The 27,671-nt window shown below is 41.0% G+C and overlaps 1 protein-coding gene across 15 annotated transcripts in view; it reads right to left on the reverse strand.

Annotated features, from left to right (window-relative positions):
* Nucleotides 1-27,671, reverse strand: part of BAZ2B (bromodomain adjacent to zinc finger domain 2B) — a 193,868-nt gene that overhangs the window by 16,503 nt on the left and 149,694 nt on the right. For 8 of the 15 annotated variants that reach the window (XM_053407722.1, XM_053407678.1, XM_053407698.1 and 5 more), the window contains 14 exons: nucleotides 27,012-27,104; nucleotides 26,823-26,884; nucleotides 24,946-25,011; nucleotides 23,358-23,423; nucleotides 22,328-22,372; nucleotides 22,031-22,057; nucleotides 20,699-20,764; nucleotides 12,013-12,153; nucleotides 10,859-11,113; nucleotides 8,015-8,229; nucleotides 7,449-7,523; nucleotides 3,760-4,003; nucleotides 2,158-2,220; nucleotides 4-148 (listed from right to left, as the gene is read on the reverse strand). In XM_053407722.1, coding sequence (XP_053263697.1) covers nucleotides 4-148; nucleotides 2,158-2,220; nucleotides 3,760-4,003; nucleotides 7,449-7,523; nucleotides 8,015-8,229; nucleotides 10,859-11,113; nucleotides 12,013-12,153; nucleotides 20,699-20,764; nucleotides 22,031-22,057; nucleotides 22,328-22,372; nucleotides 23,358-23,423; nucleotides 24,946-25,011; nucleotides 26,823-26,884; nucleotides 27,012-27,104 — 1,563 coding nt within the window. Of the gene's footprint in view, nucleotides 1-3; nucleotides 149-2,157; nucleotides 2,221-3,759; nucleotides 4,004-7,448; nucleotides 7,524-8,014; nucleotides 8,230-10,858; nucleotides 11,114-12,012; nucleotides 12,154-20,698; nucleotides 20,765-22,024; nucleotides 22,058-22,327; nucleotides 22,373-23,357; nucleotides 23,424-24,945; nucleotides 25,012-26,822; nucleotides 26,885-27,011; nucleotides 27,105-27,671 lie in introns of all 15 variants that reach the window. The other 7 variants (XM_053407730.1, XM_053407803.1, XM_053407747.1 and 4 more) reach the window with 5 other exon arrangements.

A 27,671-nucleotide genomic window follows, 5' to 3' on the forward strand; every position in this document is an offset into this window, starting at 1 on the left:
TACCTTCTCCACTTTCCATGCCTTCAACAAAAATCCCTCCGCACTGGGGCAAAATCCAATATCGACGCCTGTAACGATCCTGGCCAAACATCATTGAACGTAAAGAATGGGAAGCTTCAAACAGCTTTCTTCTGTACTGATTCTGTTGCTGTTGAGTTTTAAAAGAAAGGCATTGTTAAGGTTACAAAGTTTTTTCTTCAATGTTAAGCCAAAAGGTTAGCCGGACGTTGAACAGACGACAACACTTTCCTGAGGCTTTCGGCTATTTCAGAAACCACGCCTTGATTCTGCCTGCCCCTACCCTTTAGAAAACCAGAGTCAAATTGGTTATGAAGTATCCAGGGCCAGACGACCCCATTATGTGGGGCGAGGCCGCCACCTTAAGCAGTGGAAGCCCCTGAGGAAACACCCCAACAGGTGCTCCCCCCGCTCTGCTACTGGCGGAGGTGGAAGGGTGGGTGGCGTAGGGAGCGGCAGCAGCAGGTATGCTGCTGCTGGTGACGGCAGCATGGCACTTCCAATTTCACCTCAAGCAGCCAAACAGGACACGCCGTCCCTGAAAGTATCGCATCAGACAGATTTGAGCCAGCTTGAAAGCTGCCTTCTGTATTTTGTTACAAACAAAAGGACCAATGGTTTTCATTGCACGACAGCAGATGAAATCTTATTAATCGTGCAACACAACAAATGGTGGGTGGGTGTGCATGTGTGCGCAGTGGTAAAACTAGCCAGGCCAAGGTGATACTGTAGCTGCTGATGTGAAATTAATGAGCTCTTTCAACTGACTCTGATAAATAAATAGTGCTCAAATAAAATAAACAGATAAACCAAGTTGTGCCTCAACTCTTGGTGCTGTCATGATTCTGACACATTCCTGCTTTAGCTGAAGCAAGGAAGCTGAGATAGAACTCAAATCATTCATCTTGACAGGAACAGCTGGTCAGGGACAATCACCCATCCGAAGCATGGATGAGCTGGAGGCAAGACCCACAACACAGTGCTGCTTGGTTGAGTCGGATATGCATCAGGCCTGCACCACTGCAGACCAAGCGTTGGGGGCCAATAGTGGAAGGATATTAACCAGGAAATCCAGGAAATCAGCCCGTTGTCTGATCCTAAGTTCCATTTGGTTTTCATTCTACCGCAGGGATCAGGAAGCAACTCCTCTCAGTTTCAAAAGCAGCTTGCTATGCAGCGTTGGGTCTGCTGTTCGAAAAAAAAAGTCTAAAGCCCTCTTTGGCTCACAAACTGTTTTCACAGTTCTTTTGATCCTGGCAACTGACTTTCACATGAAAGATGGATGAAACAAGGACCACTATCAGTGCTATAAGGTGCAGTGGTTCAGCACACCCAAGATCAAGGATGAGGTACCTGTTGAGACCCTTCAAATATTGTTGGCCTCCAGCTCCCATCAGCCCCAACCATGATGAATGGAGCTGTAGTTCAGCAACATCCTGCACCCTCACTAGGACTCCCTGGTAGTCCATACGGCAGATTAGGGCATTAATCAGTCATGCTATAAAAGCTGCAGGTTATACAGTGACACAGTGCAATCATTTTATTGTAGCACTCTTTCAATACCCCTGGTTTAGCACAACATCACATCATTCTCAGCCATGAAGGAAAGTGACGTTTAGATTGAGCCTTGCATTCCTGCACTCCCTTTATTTCTTCTCGTAGGTTTAGATTAAGTTAGGATGCTTCCAGGCAGCTGTTTATTATGGGACGGTTAATGCACAAGTACACATTTTTCTCCAGAGTGTCCAGATAAGGTTGGCATAAACCCCCTGCCCCCAATTTAATCCAGATTTGCCCCTTCTGGGGAAAATCTAGTAAGGAAAACAATTTAAATCTGTTGGCAATGAATCATTCGTGATATTTGAATGATGACTTTACAATATTAAGCCCCCACCTGGAAGCACCCTCAGGTCCAGGGCTAGTCTTAAATATTTTGCACCTAATACTAATGGTCCTTCTCTTCCTCCAATCCATACTTGACCCATTCTGTTTCTTTCTGTTGTCTCACTGTAAGGTTGACCCTGGTTAGGCCAATGCAGTTAAGTCCAATTATTTCAAATGAATACTAAAGACCTATTAGGGAAAATTGTCAGCTATCTAATAAAAGGCGCAAACTTTTAATTTATGGAGGCAGCTTACCTTAGTCAGTTTGTCAATCTGTTTCTCTAGCTCCTCCACACTTGCTGTCTGGTCCCCATCATCCTACCACCAATAAACAAAATGTGGTAGGGCATTATTCACTGTATACTAATCATGTTTTTATAGGCTGCTAATGTAACATCAGAGGCTCATGGGATATGCCTTTAAAAAATCAACAAAGCTTAACAAAGACATGTATTTATCATGGGATCTTTAATCTCTGCAACAACTTCACACACCCTGATTCCCTTAGCCAGGCACAGGTATGACAGATGAACAGGTATGGCAGCCTATGCTGAGGCTGCAGAGAAGACCTCACTGGCTCACAAGCCTTGGCTGTATTTCCCCGAAACTCAGGGCTTTGACTGATGGCTTGGGCAAGGATGGAATGCTGTGCTAAATGGCCACAGTACTTTTTTTTTTAACATACCCTCCTCTACACAGGGCAAGACAGTTAAGAAAGCCCATGTGATACCCTCTTTCCTCCTCTGCTGAACTGGTGAATGGAATGTCAAATCTGCACACCAAACAGACTTCACCTCCTTTCACAGTATTTCAAAACAAACAACAATTGTAGCATCTGACGTTCAACTGGAGGAACCACTACTGCCTTGAGCCCTTTAGTGCCTCAGTCCCAACTCATCCCTCCTGTACCATCTGCTCCTATCCTAGTACTCTATCAGCTGCCACTGAAATTGCTTGTTAGTGATCGCTCGTTAATCAATACTCTTGGACTCCATCCTTTGGCATTCACCTGAGGACTGCAGCCCAAGGATGTAAGATATTCTAAAATATAATTTAGTTAGCAAGGTTCTGTAAAAAAAAAAAAGCAATGCTCCTTGAAAGTTCATTCCAAGCATTTTTCTCAAAGTCAATAATGGACTATAAGTCTTTGGAGAGAGTTTAGAAGTGTATTTCAACATTTGTATGAAACTGTAAGGCAACTTCATGAGATCAATTTGATATAAAGAACACGCCGTACTACTGTTACTGACACTTTAAAAATAAAGACTGATTAAATTTTATGGTTTGCAAATTTTCCTTGATGGACAGAAACATTGGAATTCTATAAGAAGAATATGAACCTAGGCCAGGATTGAAAGAACAATGAGATTAGCTCAGGGGGCTTCATGCTCTCCCTTGCCCCCAAACAGCAGCCCAGCAAATAGCTTCTAAAACTGACGGAAGTTTCGAAAGCATCTGCTCCAAAAAAATCTAGCACAAACCTGCAGCTCTTTGTATCTTGGCCCTGGCTTAGAAATGCCTCATAGGATTATGGTTCTAAGGTGCTCAAGTAAATTACTGGGAATTATATGCTCTCTTAGCACTTTTAGAATAAAAATGCAGTCACTCTTAAAGTTTCTTTTAATCCACAGAATTCTAACTAGACTTATTTTAAAGGCTACTTCAGGGGTACTCAGTGCTGTGCTTTCCAAATACTCTTGGAACTCCAGATCCCATTAGTCCTCAGCAAGCACGGCCAATGCTCAGGGATGGTGAAACCGGAATCCAACAACACCTGGAGGGCACTATGTTGGCTAAAATTGGTTTAAAACCTAAACACATGGATTAAGCAATTGAGTAGGCATTAGAATTCGTCACCTCATCTTCGCAAAGATCTGCTTTCTTCCCCTTCTTGTCATCCTTGTCTTCATCATCCTCATCATCTTCATCGGCTTGATCATCACTGTAGTCATCGTCGTCGTCATCATAATCGCTGTCTCCTCCCTTCCGTCTCCGTTTTCTGCCTGGCGTGGGTGTACCCAATGAATGCTGTTCTTCTCCCAAATCACCTCCTCCTGTAACATCTCTCTTGCCCGTTTTCTTGGCATGAATGATTCTAAGCCTTTAAACACATGGCAGATAAACAGTATTACCAAATGTTGCCGTAGCATACAGAACTCCTCCACACTTCACCAAGGGTAAGTCATATGCTCAGGCTCCTGTCATTTAGCAATTTTCAGTTGCCTTGTTATTTGCGACCATTGGCTCAGCATATGAGAAAAGTAGTTCACCAACATGGATTCCTATCTGAGATGAATATTTACTTGGTGCAAAACGAAAAATCTTAACTGTTATTTGACGTGAATGTTCAGGATACAGAAAGCTTCTGGCTCTTCAAAACAGAATTTAGTCCTTCACTGAATAGTTTAGCTCTGTTGTGAATTTTACTGCATGTACAAAATCTTGCATAAAGCACTCCAGGACAAGAAGAGGTTTCAACAGCTGTTCCTATAAGCTGAAGAAGCAACTCTTTATCTGTGTTCCTCTTTTCATCCATTTATAAATCTACACCATCTCCTTTTTTAATGTACATTTTTAAAGTCAACTCGTGTTAGACAGGTTATAAAAATTGGCTTACGCATAGGTGAGAATAGTATTACATTTGACTGTGGAATATCTGAACACAAAACTTTCCCCAAGTGTCTGTATTCTAATTCACATAATTAAGCCGGAAAGAGCGTTATGCAGGAGGCTAATCTTGAAGCACTGTGGGCGGCAGAAGCCTGAGTTTCATTTTTTATGAAACAAAATAAACTTACATACCAGTAAGTACAGTTGTAGTAGCCCTTCCTCATCTCTTACCCTACAAAACAAGATCCCATACAGCAGATGTTATAGCTCTAGCTACCAGGAATCTATCAGGCAAATATACTGAAACAACCTAGGAGGTATTTTAATAGCCAGGCCAAATATCCATTTGTAACATTCTAGCATATAACGGAATTTGGAGAGATATGAAAATGTGTGTGCTTGGAAAAGGGAAGGATTTTAGAAGGAAGGAAAGGAAAGGAAAGGAAAGGAAAGGGGGAGAGTACGAATCAGGGTGGCAAAAGCAGGTAAATTATGAGAAACCGATGCTGCTATGAATTTTGCCGTCTCTTATTCTTCCTTTCTTCTCCTGCCTTAACAAAACAGTATTCCATACAGCAAGTAGAAATGATGCAGTGTGGCTGGCTTCTTAAAAAGTAGCCATGAATAAGCCTATGATTTAAAAAAGGAGACAAGCTTGAGGGTGCTCATCAGTTTCTAAAGTGTAAATAAAGAATCAAGGATGGCCTAGCATTCTTAGCTATTCTTAATAAACAGTTCTTAATAAACTGTTCTCCCAGTCCGAAATACGAACTAAAAAGAAAAAGACTATCTTGGAAGATAATCAAGCTGCTTACTGTTTATTGTTTATTTTATTTTATTTAAAAAAAACAGTCCATGCAAAGAAATGTAGGCACCTCAGGTGTAAACATCTGTATCACTGTGGCACTGATGCCACAACACCAGTTGATGTGGCATTTTTGGTCTTGCACTGGCATAGCTCTTGGAATATTTAAGGCTGAGATTACAGGTTTTAGGACTGGACAGTGAGCTTGAAGATTTTTTTTAATCTGCAACTCCAAAATTCATTAATTAAAAAAATGCATATTTAATTCCCTTAGGAGATCACGGCATAGCGGCTTAGGTAGCTCTGATGTGAAGGGCAACCCAGTATGAATTATTCTAGTCTTCTAAATAGGTGCTGTTGACTTCTTTGTTGTAACAGCTACGAGTACACAGATTTTGCCTTGTGGCAAAGAGGCAAGTATACAAATTATGCCATCAGTTGACTGAGAGCCAGAATGTAATGTTAAAATAGCAGTTTTTTCTTCTGCTAAAGCTAAGGACTGAAGACAACATGTAAAGGGACAAAGGAGCACTATAGCATCCAGGACACAAATGAGGGTCCCTAGAAGAAAGGAGATTCCGACTAAATAAACATCAGGATGAACTTTCTGACCATTCTATGATTCTAAGTCATGTCTCAGAAGGGGAGTGCAGCCTGAAAGCTGACCAGTAAAAATACTTCTCTGCAAGACTTCAACAGATGTACAGCAAGAATTTTTTTAAAGGTAGTGATCATGAGGTAAAAACCAACTTGCAAAGGGAATTCTTGTTGAATAAGTAGGAGTCCTCAGCTCAGCCACACGACAGTTAAGAATGAATGGAGATGGAAGGAAGGAATTAAATTGTCATGTATGATGGGGGTGAGGAGAAAGCTAAGGATGATGGTAACTAAGAAGGAAAGATTTTAAAAAGCTATGTTTATATAGGATTGTTTGCCAACTTCTTGAAAGGAAAGCCAAAGGAATGAGAGAACCATGAACTCCCCACCCCACCCAGCAATCTAGTACTTACAGGAAAAAGAAGACTTAAAGTTGCCCCTGAGGTAAGAGGCAACAAGGAGGCATTTTCCCAAAGTGGGCTGCTGGGAAACATCAAATTTTCATTTGCCCATGGACAGAAAGATGGAATTTATATAGTATAGGGAAGTTAATGATTGGACATGCCCCCACAGACACAACAATGAACCCTGCATGAATTGGGAGCCATTACTATCAGCAGAAGTTCACATATTTTTCTTCCTGAAATTCTTTTAAGTCTTATTTTATTTCTTCTATTTCTCTCCTGTTGTTCTCCTTTACTTCTTCCTTCTTTCTTCTGAGGTGCATTAAGGGAGGAGGGGAAGGTAGAAAAAGGATTAGAGACACAAGCATTGGAAGCCAAGGACTCAGTACGGACTCCTTGCTTTGCTAGACAAGAAAGAAAAACGACTGAGGAAAAGGAAATGAAGCCTGGCTATGCATACCCACATGGCCATGCATACCTCCTGCAATTCACAATCATTTCAACTTAAAATTCTATGGTAGATGGAGCTGTTATACTTGCTGTATGGAATTTTGTTTTGCATAATGGAGAAAAATAGGGGGCATATATTATCATCCTTAAAAACTTGACAGTTTATGCTTAGCAAACAGATACTGATTACCTCAGTAACTGAATTATTCCCTAGGTGTACCACAGGAAATACTCAGTTTATATAGCAAAATCTGAGGTAATTTTAATTAGTTACATGAATGATTTGCAAGTCTTTCAAGGTGATTAGGGATTAACAATCTGGCCCTGCAAATCTTCTTGCAGAATGAAAGTTCCAATCAGCTTCTACTAATGCCAATAACAATTTGACAGCTCCAGACATCTTCAAATGAGAAGTGATATTGCTTCTTTAAAAAAAAATGCAAAATGATTTTCTTCTCATTCTGAATCCTCCTAATCCACCAAACTTCATGTGTCTTTAATGGATTGTGAAAGATAAGCCATGGGCCTTTTAAAAATAATTTCACATCTTAATTTAATAATGGGAGTTACTAAAAGTTTTTTTCTTTATATCACACGATTCCTGTCTCTGGAACTACTCTGTGTATAACAAATTTAAATGAATGCAAAATACTGGAACATTTAAAAGAAATATCACTTACTTCCGAAGTTTGCCTTCAACCATCCACTTATCTCTCCTTAAATTTGACATATAATCTATGTTCTTATCTATTTCACTGTTAAAACAGAAAAAAAGTTTAATTACTTAGATAATTAATTGAATGATATCATCTATTTAAAAAAAGTCTGAAAGGGCACCTCACTATACACATAGGCCTACTACATATTACATGTATCACGGATAAATATTATAGTTGGTTAGTTAAAATATCACGTTGGTAAACAAGCATGATGCCCTGACAGGGTTTCGTTAGCCAGCCCGCCTTAGATAATTAGATAACACTTACCTGGCTGCTACAGAGTATTTAGAACAGGTATGACAAACCTGTGGCTCTTCAGATGTTGTCTGTCTACAACTTTCATCCCTGATTATTGGCCCATGATGGCTCGTGTAAGTTGGAGTCCAAGAACATCTGGAAAACCACAGGTTTCTCATCCCTAGGTTTTGAGGTTCAAACCTTATGAAAACTATTGCCAATTTGTTGTTATTTATTTTCTTGTTACCAGAATCGAAATATAAAATTCACAGCATGCACAAGGCACTTACCTTATAACACTTTTGCTACATGCTAACTCATTAACAAGGAAGGCAAGTACAGAGGCTTTCTGAGCCGGCGTGTGTGCCTGAAAAGCTTTGGTTTTCAAGCTCTCTGTGAGTTCAGTCTGCCCACAATGGCCTTCCATGAAAATCTGCAGAATTTCAGATACGTTGTCTCTGTTGATGCCAACGTTCAGCAAATGGTCCCCGAGGATCGTTTTTGCCTGAGAAAGAAGTGTGCTCATAAAATAACTGTTCAGAATGGCAACATAAAATGCATTTTTGTTATCTGAAATCAAGGGGAAATAATGCTAAGCCAGAAGCCAGGGGCACCACCATCCATTGACACCCCCGAATTTCTTATTTATTTATTTAGCTAGTTTGTTTCATCTCCACAGTTTGTTCGCAGAGCCGAGAAGCTGGTTTTTAAATTTAAGCAGTTATTTATGCATACACTTTTTGAATGAAAGTTCCTTCCCTACACAAAAGCAATTTATACATTCCTCCTGTTGACTTTAACAGTTTGGGGGGGTTGTGCAAACATTACTGAAAGGAAAGAAGCGAAGAGGGGGATGAATGCTTGACGACAGCTTCATTCGTTGGCTCGTAAAATTCGGGATTGATTTAAAAACAAAAACATGAGTTTAATAACCAGTTTGAAGGGTCACATGAGGGGACAGCTGCTCAAAGGAAAGTCTCTGAAAAATACATTTAGGTAATTCTTGATTGCAATCATAACCTTAATATGAAACCAATTCAGTGATAAGAGACTAGCTTATAAAGCAATGTCTGGAATAACTTTTGATGAATGGATTTATAAGGCTTTAAGAGCTAGATTATACTCACCCCTGTTGACATCCAGAGATGAAAGCAGAAATTGCCTTTAATGGTTAATAAAAACAGTAATCTATTCTTTGATGACATCTGACGCCCAGAACTTGTGCGAATTACAGAAAACTAGGAATATTGCACTAGGAATATTGCACTACCATGCACCCATAGCACTCACTAGATTCTTGGTACTGCATTAGGTGAAGGAGCAGGGAAAGCAGCTGCCCCAGATCAAAGAACACCAGAAAAGCCCCGCTGAATCAGGCCAAAAACTTATATGTTTGTTTGTTTGTTTGTTTGTTTGTTTATATCTCCCAGCATCCTAGTCTCATAGTGCCCAGCCAGAACTGCCTATGGGAAGTCCGCAAGCAGGACTTGGGTGAAAAATCACAATGACTTCAATAGGGTTAAGTGAGCAAATGGTTGTAGCCTCGTTTTATAACGGAAGTGCAGCAGTGGCAAGGGGGGTGGAGGGTAAGTGGCTGTTGCACTCTCCCTTTGATGCCACTGCCCTTCACCAGGGCAGGATTAGGCAGCAGTGAGGCTGGAGGAGGAGCTCTGGACTGGCAGCACCAGCACCCCCGCATTCATCCCACCCCATCCTCGTCTCAGCGAGTGGCAGCATCACTGTGACCAGGAAGAGGCCTGAGCCACTTTGCTTCCCTGCATCCCTCCTTCCCCCCTGCCCCACCATGCTGCTGTTGGATAAACATTTATACCTCAACTGGCTTTGGCAGGCTATGTGTGATCAGCATACCAGCTGAGCTCTCCCCAATTTCTTGCTCTCACTGGCAGTTTAGTAAATTGAAAGCCGTGGAGAAGGTACGATGGATAAGTTTGCAAGGAGATAAAATGTACCGTATTTTTCACCCTATAGGACGCACTTTTCCCCCTCCAAAAATGAAGGGAAAATGTGTGTGCGTCCTATGGGGCGAATGCAGGCTTTCGCTGAAGCCTGAAGAGCGAGAGGGGTCGGTGCACACCGACCCCTCTCGCTCTCCAGGCTTCGCGCAGCTCTCTGCAAGCTGTGGAAGCCCGGCGCTGGGCTCCCACGGCTTGCGGAGAGTTGCCTGCATGCCGAAGCCCCAGGCTTCAAATTTCGCGCAGCTCTCCGCAAGCCGTGGGAGCCCGGCGCTGGGCTCCCACGGCTTGCGGAGAGCTGCCTGTTCTGGGGGCTGGGGTCAGGGGAAGCTCAGGCTTCCCCCACCCCAGCCCCGTGCCTGGGGAAAAAAAATTTCCCCCTTTATTTCCCCCCCAAAAAACTAGGTGTGCCTTATGGGCCGGTGCGTCCTATGGGGCGAAAAATACGGTACTCAAACCAACAGCAGTCTCAATTCTTTTTTCTTTCTTTCTTTCTTTTTTGAGGGCCTATAGGATATAGTTTTTTTAAAACTATATTGTTAAAAAACCCCAGTAAGTGGGGGTGGGGTAGAAATAGAATGCAGTAACCTTGAAGAAAGCATGGCTGGCTGGCATAGCGAACTGGACACCTGCGCACTGTAATATTTTGTTGCAAATCCAACTTGTTCTAATAAGAATACACTTTGTCATTTAAAGATGCCCCTGATGCAGTGCTTGAAAAGCTGAAAAAATTGCTTGAAAAGATGAAAAGCTAAACCTGCTTTTCAGGCAGTACCACTTCAGGATATATCGTAGTTGGGACTCCCATGAGCAAATGCTCCTCCATACAATAAATAAATAAATAAATAAATAAATAACTAAATAACCAACCCTTGCACATATAAAACTAGGTTCCAGGGACTCAAGCTTCCCTGACACAACAGGGTCTCTATCCCCGCCACACACACACACACACACACACACACACACACACACTTGTATTTATGTCTAGGGATTTATGTTTTGTTATGAAGAGCATTCAATTACTACAAAATCTGGGATTTTGAAGTGGTATAGCCCAGACACACATTTATATCCTCCTCTTCAATTTGTGAAAACTGGGACATGGATTCCCCCCCGCCCCGGTCTCACACCAAAGTTACCATAAAGAGTATCCATTACCTTGTATCCTGCTATCAGTCCTGGATCGCAAATCGCAGCTGAGAGCAGCCTCACAAGCAAGTCTTGTACTTCTCCCATGCTGTCGCCTATGTTCAACAATCCCTCTTGAAGGACACTTAAGCTAGGGACATCCAGGTTCACATCAAAGCCAAGGACTTTACCAAAGTTGCGCAGAAACTGCACCACCATGAGGCAGTCTGAAAAAGTACTTCCGGAGAGAACCAGGCCCGGGATGCGAGGCAACTCTGGCAAAGGCTGGAAAACAGAGAAGTGTCACCTTGAATGAAAACCGCTTGCAAAGCTAATGCAAGGTAAAAATCTAAAAATAAATACATAAACCCCAGTTAGTGCCTAACGACACTCACACACTCCAAATCACAATAGCGCAGCTACTTCGGGGGGGGGGCACCCATATTTTCCCAGCAACTATATATTTATTATTATTTATGAATGACCCATAATTAAAGTTATGCTGACCCATAATTAAAGTTCTCCAGACTGTATACATAAACACTATTGCAATACAAATGCAATTGCAGATAAATTTCTGGGAAACACGACCTTCTCTTAAGAGTACTGCTTCCCTGAGGTATTGTACAAAATAAGCAAACAGAAGCCCTACATCAGTTGCACTACTGATAATCGAGAGAGAGAGAGAGAGAGAGAGAGAGAGAGAGAGAAGAAAAGTTGCAGTATCAGACCAAAAGCCTGTTTAATCCACCGCCTTTTTTCCAACAGTGGGGCAACCGGATGCTGCCTTTGGAAAGCACACAAGCAGGAACGACGGAAATAGCTGCAATGCAAAACTTTTAAAGAGGCATAATGGAGGCTACTGGAGAATTCTAAAAGAGCTGGCTTGGCAAAAGTGTGCTAAATAGGCCACCTGAGGTCCAAACATTCAAACGTCCACTGCTGATTAATAATAAAAAAAGACGAAGAATACCATTGTCCTAATATTTACTTTAGAATTACAATTTGAATGTAGACCACACTTGAAATAATATTATCAAGTAATCTAAAGTAAAAGAGGAATGGTTGGAAAGGCAGCCACAGTAAGAAAAATTAATTATTGTAACAATGGCAGATGAAGGAAAAGAGGAGAAACATAAAAAGGGGCAAGGAAGTAAAAAGTAAATTTACATTATTCTGATTACCTTCTGGTCTGCTAAGCACATATCTTCATTAGGCTTCTTTAGCTCCTTAGCCATTTCTAATTCCAATCTTCGCTGTTCCAGTTTACGCTCTTTATTTAATCTCTTTTCATCACGTTTCTCTTGTTTTAACCGCTCCTTTTCCTTAAATAGCACAGAAAGGATAGAAAATTAAAGCCGCACATTCTACTTACAAAGGAGCAATTTAAGAATTTGAAAAGCAGTAGTTATACAATCTTAATAATCACTACAGCAATTAAACCATGTGGATTTAAAATAAAAGGCAACACACACAAACCCCAACTTTTTTAAAAAAGGAATAACCATCCTGAGGGTTAGATGATCTGCAATACTGCTTTTTCGAGCAAATGCCCAATTCTGCAAGAGACATCCATTTTCCTCACAGGACTTTAAAGAGACAGTATACAGATGACTTGTCCAATGCTAAATTTCTGCCATTGTTCAGTAGTGGTCAGCTCTGGAATGTGCTTTCAATGTCATGAATTAATCCTGTAGTATGTAAATAACATAAACAAGTGTCTCATGAATACTTAAGAGTGTCTTTCTCTCACTACTGGAGAACCCCAGCCTGTTCCTAAATCCTTAGGATTAAGAAGGCTTCCCAGAGTTGTGTAGCATGGTGACTAGGGCAGGTTTAGGCCTCAGCACCTCTTCTTTTTGAATAGATTAAAATAACTAACTAACTAACTGTGGTTGAGAGGGAGAGTAAAAAGGTAAAGGGACCCCTGACCGTTAGGTCCAGTCGTGACAGACTCTGGGGTTGCAGTGCTCATCTCACTTTGCTGGCAGAGGGAGCCGGCATTCAGCTTCTGGGTCATGTGGCCAGCAGGACTAAGCCGCTTCTGGCGAACCAGAGCAGAGCACGGAAACGCCGTTTACCTTCCCGCCGGAGCGGTACCTATTTATCTACTTGCACTTTGAGGTGCTTTCGAACTGCTAGGTTGGCAGGAGCAGGGACCGAGCAACGGGAGCTCACCCCGTCGTGAGGATTCAAACCGCCGACCTTCTGATCGGCAAGTCCTAGGCTCAGTGGTTTAGACCACAGTGCCATGGTACTTGTGCTCAAATGAGTGATTGCTCCTTAAGTAAAATAGGAAGAGTGTATTTGCTACGCACCATGGAGGTGCACAGATTTTTCAATCCTTGAGGTTACCAATCATGGGTATATGCCCAGAGATTTGCTCCAAAAGAAGACAAGTCTTCAAAAACAAGAAATGCTCAGGATGCTCTTGTGCAGTGGATGGGCGGCAGCAGAGGGAGGAGGGAATCTTCTCTTCTGCTGCAGCTCCTAGAGAAAGATGGCACCCTGTTTTGAAGGAGTGGATTTCCAAGGTACAATGGTGTGCAGGGAGATATAGAGGAAAGGGAGAGGCGGGAAAGGGCCATTCTGTGAGTTAGGATCCAAGCCACTGTCTTAATTTACTTTTTATTGGGGGGGGGGGTCGTTTCATATCGCCAGGATTCCAGCTAGTCGTATGGGCAACTATCAGCCGTTAACAGATCTCCACAAAGCCACAAGAAAGATGGCAGAAGTACATGCAACAAATATATGTGCAGAATGAGACCCATAAACTGCTTTAGAACAGACACAAGCAGATTGGAATAGACTTTACTAAACAAGACATCTGAATCAGTGCCTCGTGAAATACAGTCAAATGAATTCTTACCAGACGGTATAGAAAAAATATAGATTTTAAAACAGTTACTTGATTTAACTGATGCTGAGAAGTTTTACTAAGGTAGTTTTACTAAGTTTTACAGAGGTGGTTGCAGGTGGTCATATAATATTGTGGCTTTTGAAATAATGCAGAATAATATATTTGTTCAGCTAAGTCTTCCTCTCACTGCACTGCCTTTTCTTGCCCATATTATGTGTCCCTCACAAGGCAAATAGCAGATTCAGGGGGACAGAAATTTTCATGGAAACCACAGTGCAGGGCCCCAAACATAACTCACCGGCGACTGCAATTTAAATAATAAAAATGAGGCACTTTGAGTGCGTTCATAGATTTAATGTATTATCAGTTCCACAAAGGAGGAAAATACACAAAGAACTTGTTCATTTTATCTACACAAGCAGGGGGTGGGGGGTGGGCAGGGCAGGAAAATAAGTGTTCTTTCCAGAGGGATGGGGTCTACAGTGAGGAATGTAAAATTATATTGTTTGTTTTAAGACAACACAGCATTACGGAAAAATATAGGCAATGCAAAGGAGTGCTTTGACCAATTGCTATAAAACTTTACAACATCTATGACTGTAAACCCTTTCTGCCAGTGCATTTGCAATATTACCTCAGGTATATGGTCAATTTTTTTTGCCTTTTATGACGCTGCTGGGTACCTTAGATTTTTGTTCTGGGCTTAATTAAAAGTGAGAATCTGTTTTCTGCGACAGTGACTCGCACTCAAATTTAAAAGGCATAAATTTTAAGATACAAGGGAATACTGGAGGTCGCAAGGAGAATAAAAGAACGCTAATAAAGCAGAAGTTTACACAAGGCAGATACAAAAGGAAAAATCCTCACAAATACTGGACAGCCTGGCAGAAGATCAAACCATGGGTGCATTGCAGAAACAGGCATGTTGGTGTGTGTCTGTGTGTATTTACCACCCTTTTTAACATTTATCCCAGGATGCTTTCCAAAGCAAATTAAGAAAAACAGCATAAAGATATAGAATAATCAAACCAACTACAACAAAGATATAGGATCAACAAAATCAACAAACAAATAACACATGGTGGCAATTTTAAAGCTAGTTAATAACCAAATGATGGGCCTTAAGACACGTGTAGGTATCACTATACCAGTGGAAAGGAGCTTTGTCAGCAGGGCTTTCAACCTGGCTAGTATATATGCCAAGAAAGAGAGAGCTCCACAGTCTTAAATATACCCCCACAGGCTTAAACATACCACCAGTAGAATGCCATTGGCAGTAAGGCTTGAAAGAGGGCAGGGTACTGAGGTCTAGGATCCACAGGATCAAACACCTCGCCCTCCGCCCCATTCTCCTAAAAAGGCCAAAATACTATGCTAGCTCTGCAGCTGCTGTAGCAATTTCCTCTCTCATTAATATCAACAGCGGGGGGAAATGGGGGAAGCCCATAAATGTGACACCCACACCCACTTTCTGCCCTAACTGGACTGAGCCAGGAGGACTTAGGAAGTGGTGGCTCTTCTACCATGGGATCTCTCTCGTCACCATGCCCTATGATATTTCCACCCTCTGCCCAATATTGGCTGTGACAATGGAGTCTGGGCCACTGGGTGTATGCTTATGAGCAGGGGTGCCATCTTGTCCTCAGGATTGTGGGTGCCCGCCGCCACAACAATCCATGTCCGAGCCTCCCCCCCAAAAGGGTGCTTCACTGGCTGGCAGTGGAGGGTGGAGTTGAACTGCTTCTCTCTCGGAGGCAGCTTTTCGCGTACAGTGGTACCTCGGGTTACAGACACTTCAGGTTACAGACGCTTCAGGTTACAGGCTCCGCTAACCCAGAAACAGTACCTCAGGTTAAGAACTTCGCTTCAGGATGAGAACAGAAATTGCGCACCAGCGGCGCGGCGGTGGCAGTGGGAGGCCCATTAGCTGAAGTGTTACCTCAGGTTAAGAACAGTTTCAGGTTAAGAACGGACCTCCAGAACGAATTAAGTTCTTAACCCGAGGTACCACGGTACTTTGTGGGTGCCCAGCCCACACAGTTATATAATTGTGGGTTCCCAAGCAACCACAGCCCTTTGGGAGTTGGCTCCTATGCTTATGAGACACAGTAGATCTTGCTTTTCCATGGTCTACTGTATAAAGAAATATTGCAAGGCAAAGGTACAGTGTGCAGGGTGAAATAGTCATGGGGAGAGTCTGGGCAATAGATGCAATCTATTGGTGCATTTGTGCATGGCCTCAATACCATTCAAGAGGGCACACTGGGTAGAGAAGAATCACGCTGATTGGATTGCAGTGTAATTTATATTACCTGACTACCAAAATACACGGCTTGCAAATAAATAGTGCCACTTCTTTGTGTTGCTCAAAGAAGGTGCTGTGCATCTTAAAGGCTCAGGAAAACACATTTGTTGGCTACACACAACCTGCAGGTCCTACTGCATTCCTCCCCCCCCTGAAGTCACGCTATTCTTTCACCATTGTGCTGGGGAAATGACATTTAATCATCTGCAGTGTTACTTACACCAACTTCAAATTAATAAAACATTCTTGGCTCTCGCACTCAATTTTATCGATTTTAAACGGTCAAAGTGTATACGCAGAACACTTAAAACTGAAAGATGGGTTTTGTTAAGTAAAACTAGGTCTGGAATCCCGCACAGCATGTTCAATAGGAAACGAGGTAATATAAATCTTTAGCAATGATGGAATATCCACAGCGCAAGAATCACCCGGGTGCTGTGAATTTAATTCTGCTTTCAAACTGCTTATTAGACAACTTGTGAAACCTGAGATACACTCCCATATTATGACTGCCTACAAAACTGCTGACAGAGCTGCTTAGTGATAAATGCATGTTTAACAACCTTTTGTTGTTTATTGATCCTCTGAGAATTGGGTTGGGTGGAACCTATAGCATAATGATACTATTTTGCTACGCAGTTTTATGCAAGTAAAATGAATTTAAGTTTGTATTTGCTATTGTCTGGAATTTTAATGACTAAAATAAGAGAACTCGGGAGAGCCCCGAAAAAAATATATAATCATGGCAACACAGCCCATACCATAAACCACTCAAATAGTCCATGGTTTCTCAAGATACTACCAATACAGAAGGGAGGCCATAGTGAATGTCCTACTGGTGGGCATAGTCAGATGTACAGTGCCATCAGATTGCGCCTTCTCAGCACTGGCACCCAACGGAATTTCCTCTCCAGGGAGTGTGAGTAGCCCCTTCACTCTGGAGAGAGTTGATTGCTCTTATTATGAGGACCACTGCAACATTTATGAAATGGTTTGTATTGCTGTTATTTTAACACATTTGGATTGCTTTCTAATTAATGTTTATCATAGGTGCCAATTCCTTGGGACCCTGGGTGCCCGAGCATAGCTGTCAACTTACAGATTTGAAAATAGGAGACCAGCAGCCTCGAAAATAAGGGATCAGCAGCCAAAATAAGGGATTTTGCTGTTGTAAAGAGTTACATACATTGGTAGGATTGACAGATGCTGTCAATCTGGCATGAGGCAGTTGCGGCGCCGCTGCGGCTGCTGAAGCACCACCCTTCTGCGTCCCTCCCCATCCCCTCCTCTTCCTCCTCCCTCAGGCCGCCTCCTCAGCTGCCACCACTGCTGCCACCTCCGGGCTCGCGGGCGGCGTGGGCGAGAGTCTCTCTCCCTCCCCCCCCTTGGGCGGGGAAGGACCGATGGAACTCCTTGTGCCAGGATGACAGCGCCAGTGCGCACTCTCTCTCACGGCAGAGGACCCCGAGCCGCTGCTTCCCTCCTAAGCCAGGTGAGCATGAAACCCGGGAAATTTAAGGGACATCATCAATAAGGGACAGCAGCGGAACACAGTGCTGGGATAAGGGAGTTTCCTGTCAAATAAGGGACGGTTGACAGCTATGTGCCGAGCATCCATAAAATTCCCCATAAATAGGCCAGGCACCCACAAATTTTGGTGCTATGACAATGAATCCTGAACGGCAACCATGGCCCTGGGCACTCATAGTTGTGGGGCCAAGCTGACACACCTGATGTTTATTATCTATTTGCTTCTGTGGTTGTAAACGGGATTTTTTGTTGTTTAATGGATTTACTGCAAACCACCCTGGGATCGAAGGGTGGATAAACCATGGAATAAATAAATATTGTCCCATTTCACTTTGCTCGTTATTAGTCATTTGCAACTGGAAAACTTGAGACATTGATTTATCACGTACCATCCCTCTTTATAAACTCTGATGATTCCTAAGGCACTATCTCATAGAAGGTTACCTCCACTTTTATTTAAAGTTACACACAAGAGAATGCACGGCACTGAGCAAAAGCAGGGAAACAGCAACATAGTGCAGGGCTCTGGCAATCTTTAATCTGGCCCAGTCTACACAATCCAAAAGCCTGCTTGAATAGGTACTTCAAACATGGTGCTTCAAAGGGTATGAAACTCCCTTCCATTTTCAAAATTAAAGGTAATAATTTGGGGTGCTGTGCTGAACACATCTTTCACAGTTGCTAAATATTTTGTTTTAGTTCAGTTTAGTCCTTTCTGGAGTTCAGTGGTAAACCACCTGTTTTGCTTACAGAAGGACCCAAGTTCAGTACCAGGAACCTGAAGTTAAAAAGTTCAAGTAGCAGGTGATGCAAAAGACACTCCTCCATCCAAGACCCTGAAGAGTCACTAGGAGTCAAAGTAGACTGGGGGTTTCTTTAAACATAATCATAATAATTTATTATTTGTTCACCACCCATCTGGCTGGGTTTCCCCAGCCACTCTGGGCAGCTTCCAACAAAAGACCAAAAATACACTAAGATGTCACACATTAAAAACTTCCCTGAACAGGGGTGCCTTCAGATGTCTTCTGAATGTCAGGTAGTTGTTTTTCTCTCTGACATCTGATGAGAGGGCGTTCCACAGGACGGACGCCACTACCGAGAAGGCCCTCTGCCTGGTTCCCTGTAGCTTTGCTTCTCGCAATGAGGGAACCACCAGAAGGCCCTCGGCGCTGGACCTCAGCGTCCGGGCAGAACGATGGGGGTGGAGATGCTCCTTCAGGTATACTGGGCCGAGGCCGTTTACGAGCTATAGCATTACTAGATTTCCCCTACAAGAGGACTCAGAAATAAATTCCACTTGCTCTTGTTTCAGACGAGGGAATTGGCATGCTACAGTTTGTTTCTTTTGAAATCCGAAAAGCTTCGCTGAATCAAATTTTATCTGTCTCATGCAATTTAAAAACATATCTGAATGGATTTTTCCTCTTGCTGCGTTTCACAACACTGATATAAATTCCTTTTAACTGCAAACTGTTTAGTTATATGTGATTCTGCTTTACTTAATCATCTCTATTTGCAGTATGTCCAATTAGATTTTTTAGAGAGATTTGATTTGGAAAAATAATAAGTATTTAAAAATGAAGTTGCAGACTTTTTAAAGGCTGGCCTATGGATGTGTGATCATTAATAGTGCACACTGCAACTGGGCCAATTTGCTCTTATTTGTTTTATAGGCTGTTGTCATAAAGTGTATCTCATAACTCTACCCACTGACAGCCTTCTTTAAAAAATCCAACAATGAAGCACTTTATTTAAATAAAATTAAGTATCATATTAAATAAGGGCCCAACCCTTAAATATTTTGCTGCAAATCTCATACCTCTAAAATTGATGGCACCAGTAAAACAGGAATGAAATAGGCATTGCTATATAAGCACTGTCAGTGCAAGACCAAGGCCTGGATCCAAAGGTAAGCAGAGCGAAGGAAGCACATGAAAGGAAACTTCCCCATCATTTCCTCTCCACTACAGCCACCTATATCCCTACCAAAGCTTTGGAGGGCCTTCAGATGTGGAACGCAGCATGGAATGTGGAACAGGGCATGGGGGATGTTGGTGAAGGTGGTGTTGTCCGAGACTGTATTTCGTGCTCGATTTAGAAAGGAAGATCCCTTGTCCTTTGAGATTGCCTTTCAAAAGGGTCTGACAGAATGTCAAAAGAGCTTAAAAGTAAATCCTGAAGGATATAAGGTATCTAACGAAGGAGGGCATGAGAAACTGCAATGCATAACTTGGAACAGATTCATTAATTTTACATTAATCAGGACAAAAGAAGGGTACAGTACAGCATGATGCTTTGAAAATAAGGTGGGAAGAAAATGTCATACCCTACCAAAATGCTGATGGCAAAACCCACCAGAGTTATAGTCTGATTCCTCAGGTGCAGGGGATGAGAAAAACAAACACCGCTTTGGAATATTATTCACAATGGTAGATCTGCCCCCATGATTTACAAATGGTTCATGTCTCCAGTGTCACTGTTCAAAAACTTTACACGGTTTATGAATTAGAACTTACAAATCGCTTTGATTTACATTATATATGTCAGTGACCCCTATGATCAGCTGCAGGTTTTCAAAACCTCCACTGGTGAAAGGCTTCTTCCTCGCTACTCTATGGTTGCATATTCTATATTCTAATGCTTTTTCATCAGGTCTAGGACCCCAAAGTTTTGAGAGTGTTGTGTACGTTCTATGCCAAGCCTTGTCTCTTCTGCAAACTAGGTTAGACTACACAGGCAGGCAGGCAGGCGGGTGGGCAATGAATCTGCATAATGAACCAAATAGTTACCTCCATACTATGGCAGTTTTCAGAATCCACAAAATAAGACCAACAAACCTAATGGAAAGTACTATATATACAATTGGGGAGAAATAAAATCACATTTTGCCACATAAAATTTAGAAGTATGAAATGACCTAACTGCAAAACACAGAGGAAGCAAATACATTTTCCCCATTCAACGTAAGATGATTTTGTGCCCTTGAAGTTATTTATCAATTCCGATTTTAACAAATATATATATATTGTAGATCAAGGCAAAGCTTCTATGCGAAGAATAAGGGGGGGGCAATCACCCCATTTCAGAATTGTGATTTATTTTTATTTTTTCCCTTTTTTCCCTGTACAAAGAACGAGGAAAATAATATCCCGTTTCAGAGTTTTGTACTCACCTCTGCTTTTTTGCGTGCCTCCATGGCTTTCATAAGCATCATATGCTGCCTTCTCCTTTCCCGTTCCTATTAGAGCAGATAAAATCAGAACAAAGCAGTACTCCCACCTCAGGCATCACATTTTTTAAAAAATTTTTTCCAAAAAGCTCAACAGGACATGTTTAGCATTAATAGACAAGTCAGGGGTATATGCTAAATAAAAGACGAGAATAGCCAAGTTTGTGCATGTTTTAGTTCAGGTTTAGAAAGCAAATACAAGGACAACTGAAAGCAAAAAAGGTACAGCGATGAACATGGAGACAGTGTAAAACAGAAGCATACAGATTTACTTATGGTCAGTTGTGAGGCTCCTTCAGAAGCTGGCAGAAAAAAAAGCATAATGGTTGGCTGGAACAGGTCAGTTACCTTACATCTGCTATAACGGAAAGCCTGCAATTACTCATTGAGTGGCCAATTAAGCAAAAGACTGTTAATGCAGATACTTTGAAAAGTAATCAAAAGTGTTTCTTTTAAATTTAAAAAAATAAAATAAAAAGCATTTTGACTACATATTGGTAGTAAATATGTATCTCTGAATATAAAATTAAGGATGCAGTCGATGGGGACTGAAATCAAGCTGTCAGTTTTAAAACTAGTTTCAGATAAAACTAGTCATACACGAATAAGAATGCAATAAGCTGATCATGTTTACTGTTGCGCTTAGGTAAGACACAGAAGCCGCACCATAGATTAAATTAAGGATATTGTGTTGAGTCCTGGACTAAAACACAATGCAAAAGAGTACAAAACTTCAAGATTCATTATCGGACCAAGATAATGTGGGTTTATTTTATTTTTTTACATTCTGAAGGACAGCATGCTCTTCAGTCCAATTCAGACTAAGTATTCCCAATTGTGCGATATTATTAAAAGTTTTGAAAAACAAAATTTCGTTTGAAAAATGAAACGAATAGGATTCCCAGAATCAAATGCAGAAGGTGCCTAGTGAAAATAGCTGGTAAAACCTAATATATGCTGAACACATAATTTTTTGAATTTGGCTCAAAATATGTACTGCGGTCCAACTTAGTATTATGGCAACAATAACCCTGATATCAAGGCAACAGCCTTGCATAGAAGTCATAGGGGTCAATTTATATAATAAGGTAAGTCGTGTTGTTTTGCTTTTACAGACAAGACAAGCAGATGTATGCAATGCACTGTGCTGGAAAGCCATGCAGCAGTATGTAATATGACAGCAGCCAGTGCTACATTTTATGCATTGCTATGACAACCATATCACAACCAAATCACAATGCGGTGTTAGATGTACAAAAATAAACATACCCATACCATATCTAGTCTATGCCTCTCCAACTCCTGGTAGAAAGAGTTGGCACAATATTATGAAACAGAAATCACAAAGAGTCAAAAAACCACTTTATAAAATCCCCCAAAGTTCCCAATACCAAAGCAAAGCAAATTTACCCATAAGGTGAAGGAAAACATTTAAGCAGAAATAAATAATTTTTTAAAAAAATTATATTTTTAAAAAAAGTAAAGAAAATTTGAAGATTTGCCCTCCAAAATAGTTTAGCTATATTGCATTAAAATAGCATTTATTTTTCTCATTAAGTGTTCGGTACAAACCTGATGCTTCAGAAGAACAGCTTGCTGTCTTCTCATTTCCTTTTCCTTAAAAATACGAAAAAAAGAAAATCAAATATATGATAAATGACTCTTTCCCCATCCCGCCCCCCCACCATCATGTAGGTTTTTCATGTTCTTTAGTCCCCATTTTTCTGTCCCCCCCCCCCCGTAATAACCTGAATCAGCGTATTGGATACCTTGAAAACAGAATGAATGGAAGAGGCACTGGAATGAATATTAAGTCATGTCAAGATCAGGAGTAAGATTACATGCTTTCCAAATGCTGCAGATCAATGATCAAGTATGATTTTCGTATTCTATGCAACACAGAAGTTGTACGCAATTATCAACCAAATCCTGGTTCCAAACTTACTGCTTGGTTCTCAGAAAGAACCCGAGTTCAGGTTAAAAACGCAAGGGGTCCTTTGTGAATGCACAGCTCCTTCTATGAGCAGAGCAGTAAATTTGGACTCAAACCAGGATCCATCCCAAGAGCTGCATGTGCTTCTGTTTGCACAAAAAAGAGTAGCCGACTCTGTCCCTGCTACAGCCTCTCAGATGCTGCATCTGATCTGAAAGAGGGGTTTGCACTGCTTGGGACAGAAATTAAACTAAGGGGTTGGGAAGGTGAAACCCCAAAATCCTTGGTGTGCAGTGCCGATAGAACATAGCACTTTGGTACACTGGCCTTGGTGTTTTTCATTTAAACCATCGGTGCTGCTCCCCAAGAAAATACCCAGAACTAGTACATGCATTTTTCAATGATTTTTTTTTTTACTACATACACACAAACTGTGTATCGGGTAAGCTTACAAACGTAGCGATATTTTTCTAAACACTTCATGTACACATACAAAACATAGAGACACAGACACATATGCATAAAGAATAAAAGGTACTGGATACGTTCTGACAATCTATTTCTGTTACATTTTTGACACAATATCATTTGCTTATGTGTTCAATCATACAGTCGTGTGTGTGTGTGTGTGTTTGGAAGATAAAAACTCTGGTGCTTATCTAAACTAACCTTTATTCGTTTCTCGGCCTCCAATAATTTGGCATTTGCTGCTTCTTCCTTCTTTTTCTTTTTTGCCTGTGCATGCAAAACAGGTCCCAAGGTCATGCAATGGCACCACTACAACTTGAAAGTAATCTCAGACTAGAACAAAAGCTTCATGCCTCACAAGGTGCGAAACAATACCACACATAATGTGTACATCATAACAGATTTCTTCCTCAGTACGTTCTGCATTGTGAAGAACTCATGAGTTTTGGTGGCAGAGGGAGTGGAAGTGTACAATTAAGGAACACTTTATATATCAAAATGGAAATGTAAAACATTACTGGTGAGGACTGAACTTTCATTACTTTTCTTCTAAAATAGCAGGGTTTTAGGGGGGGAAATCATTGGTTGATAATTTAAAGCTTTCTAGTGATTGAATATACCTAATCTGTAGACATAATTTCGAGAGCTTAATTAAAGCCAGGGGTAAGGAACTGCTTACTGGCACATTATCAGAACATTACTCCCTGCTTAATGTATTAAAGAACTAGTATGACAACTAAGAATAAAAAGAAATCTGTTGCCAGACAGATCAGAAACTGAGATTTGAAATAGAAATCTTAAATTTAAATTCCCTCTGACATACTTTATACATGGCATGGATACATTATACAAACCAACTGTTTACGAAACAGAGACTAACAAATCCTTTGAAAGTATAAACATGCACACTTTTTAAGATTAGAAACATGCTGTTCAAATGTCAGCTTCAAAGATGCTTTCTTAATCCTTGTTGCTTGTTCTGATAATTCAATCAAATCTTTTTATTTCTCTTTTCTGACTTTGCATTTTAACTTATTGAACACCTATAGAGTTGGGTCCAGAGTTTATGTTCTGCAAAGGGATTCTTCCGTTTGCAGATGGGGCTGCAATCCTGTGGAGGCTCCTGCTAGAGCAAGGAAATAAAATGATTTTCACCAATTCTCCCACCTCCTGCACTCTCTAGCATCACCTCCCATGTTCTGTTCAGTCCCTCAAACATCCAGAAATTTTTTTCAGAAGACACAAGGAGCTGCAGAGAGAAGGCAGAATCTCTGATAATCTCCCCCCCCAACCCTTTCTCCAGCAGGAGCACCCCACCTGCAGAGTTTTGCTCACAGAAATTTTGGATTCAACCTACAATTTTTTAGGTACATCTCACGCTCCAGAAGAATCCCAAAGAGTACTTATACACTAATGTGTTTATTACTGAAGTCCAATTCATCAGATGTAAAATGAATTTGGTGCACATGATAAAATGAACCCAAGTCTTGAACTTGTTCGTCTTTTATGTGCTGCAGAACACTTTGCTGTTTGGGGTCAAACATAGCTACTACTCCCATGGATATCCAGGACACATGCGCTTCCCTAAAATTTGCATGATCAAATGGTTTTACTGATGTGCCAGACTTAAGAATTTGCAGGTTTAGAGCCATAGTTTAAGGATGGATTGGGTTTGGGTTTTTTTTAATTACAGACAGGGTGACACTCTGATACAACACTTGATGAATTCCTCTAACAGACTCTTCCTTGCATATTCCAGTAAAAGCTGGCTTCATTGAACTGGTTATACCTCTAATATTTGCTGAGCCCGAAGTTCTTTTTCAATTCTGATTTGCTGAATTCTCTTAATCTTTTCCTACAAGAAAAAAAGCTTTCATTTATTTTAAGCAGCAGTAATAACGGATCATATCCTCTACAGCCCACCCATCCAATCCTGTTTCCAGGATGCGACAACATACCACATTCTGTCAGGCTTCACTAGATAAGCCAGGCTTGATTTAATGTGCTTTGAACTAGCAGTGCAGTGGCAAGGGCCATACACCTGTGACATGAAGGGTGCAAAGGATGAACTTTTTGCTCCAGCTGGTTAGGGATTTGCAGGCACTTGTGGTGATAATGTGGTGTTAAATATCTCAAAGGGCTCATCCAGACTTCCACTTGTCATGTCGTAGTCCCTCCAGAAAACCCGGGGGCCTAGAACTTCATCTCTTGTCATCACTATCTGCCTCAGTTCATCAAACTCCCTGAAAAAAGTTAGTTCAGGCAGTGGGGTCTGACCTATATCTTCTGCTGTGATAATAGATGCAAACAATTCATTTAGCTTATCTGCAATCTCCTCATCCTCCTTTAGAACACCTTTAATCCCTTGTCATCTGAAGGTCCAACTGCCTCCCTAGCTGGTCTCCTGCTACTAATGTATTTAAATAATTTTTTGTTGTTGTTTTTATGTTTTATTTTATAGCATATTAACCATTGAATCCTATATGCTTCTGCTCAGTGGGGCTTACTTGCGTATATTATTGCAGTCTGAAAATTTGTTTTAATGAGCAGCCCCATTTTGTTTAATTATCCTAGCATGGATTACTGAAATTTATCATAACATTTCCCGTAATTTTCTTTCAACTGCACTTCCCAATCTGTTGCATGCAAATGGAAATCAACTACCTGAGACAATTGTTGAAATATATTATGCATTTATAGCAAGCATCTTATAAAGACAAATATATAATTCAGTCCTGTGTATGCCTACTCAGAAAAAATCCCATTGAGTTCAGTGAGACATATTCCCAGGTAAGTGTGTATATGTTCATTTATGGACAATACAGCCTATTGACTTCCACAACACTAACTTCTGAGTTGGCATGCACAGAACTGGGCTGTAAATTTCCTCATTTCACATTCATGGTATATTGTGCCTTCATACTGCCCAGCTCCAGTGTTAAGGATTCCTGTTAAAAACTGTACAACCTATTTCACAACCTTAAGGTGCTAACTGTAAATTGCTGTTAATAACAGCGGCATAAATGAAGACCAGAATCTAATACTACTACTACTTACAAAAAAGATAAATTTAACATAATGCGTTTAAGATCAGGGTGAAACTGGAAAGGTCTCTCAGATAAAACTCGATGGAACGAACACAGTAAAAGTATCATTCATGCTTTGTCTGACATTGCAGTTTGCTTAATGGTTTATTAGCCTACTCGTGCCTTGTGTCAGATAAAACCAGAGTGATTTAGTCTTTTGTCACAGCTAACTTACAGTTAAGGAAGACTCTGTTTTGGCAGAAATCCCAGACCAGACCTTCAGATTCTAATGAGTTTGTCATCTGATCCATTACCAAATATATTTAGCAAGAAAAGCCTTTAAACATGGCTGCCAACATTTTTGACCATTTCTGCTCCCCTTGCCCTTTAACATCAACTTGATCTGTAAACATCCATCAGCAGGTGATGTATATCCATGTTTGAAAAGCAGAACCAGCAGGTTTCTTCATATTAAGCTGTGTGTGAGTCTTTTTAAAATTTATAGTTCATCAAGCTACCAAAGGACAGAGAAGCAGAACAGGCTAGGTTTTCAGCTCACAGTCCTGCTTAAACACATACATGCCATCAGTAGAACGTATCTGGTAATGCTTACGGTTGAAACCTGAAAGGCATAAATTACCTGCTGTTTCATTATTTTTATCTGCTCTTTTTGCTTTCTTTTTTCTTCTGCAGCCATAATAGCTGTGAGTGAGAAAGAAAGAAAAAAATGTCAGCAGTAAATAAGTGCAGAATAATGGAAAACTAATATCTATGGATTCAAAAATTCATCTGCGAGAGTCTGCAAGGTTCTTAGAAGTTTAGTACTTGCCTTGCTGTTTTTTTGCTTCTTTGGCAGCTCGGGCCTGTTCTTGCTTCTGAAGTTTTCTCAAAAGCTTGATTTGTGCTGCTTGCCTAGCAATTTCTGAAACACAAAGAGAAAAAATAATAAAAAAATATACTAAGGGTACAATAAATATTTCTTATTAACACAAGGTCAATCTTACATAGATCAAAGAAAATATGGAAGAAGTCTGTGTTTGCTTTGTGTGCATTTAGCCTAGAAGTGTCTGATTTGAGGATTTCCTTACCCCATGATTTCATTCAAAGAACTTTTGTGCTGTTAATACCTCAGTGTATCTTGAAGGAAGAGGATTAGGTGTAAAGGTGTGTGTGTCTCTGTGGGTATATATGCGTATACACACACACCTCAAGGCATCATGCAATTCCCTTTTTAGGGAGCAGGGTGGGCAAAAGAAAAAGTATTACAATAATAATGACTGTCATCTCGGATGCTAAAAGATCAATGAGGGGATTCTTTTTATGTGGAAGTGCCTCCTTCCCATTTAAAGCTCAATGAGGGAATTTATCAGAATACAGAGGCTGAAATTCAGCTTGCATATACAGTGGATTCTTAATCACCACATTAAAAAAAATGATTCTGAAACAGCAGCAGGGACCTTATGGCCCTCTAGATTTTGTTGGCTTCCAA

The sequence above is a fragment of the Podarcis raffonei genome, chromosome 1, assembly GCF_027172205.1.
Source record: "Podarcis raffonei isolate rPodRaf1 chromosome 1, rPodRaf1.pri, whole genome shotgun sequence".
Lineage (NCBI taxonomy): Eukaryota > Metazoa > Chordata > Lepidosauria > Squamata > Lacertidae > Podarcis > Podarcis raffonei.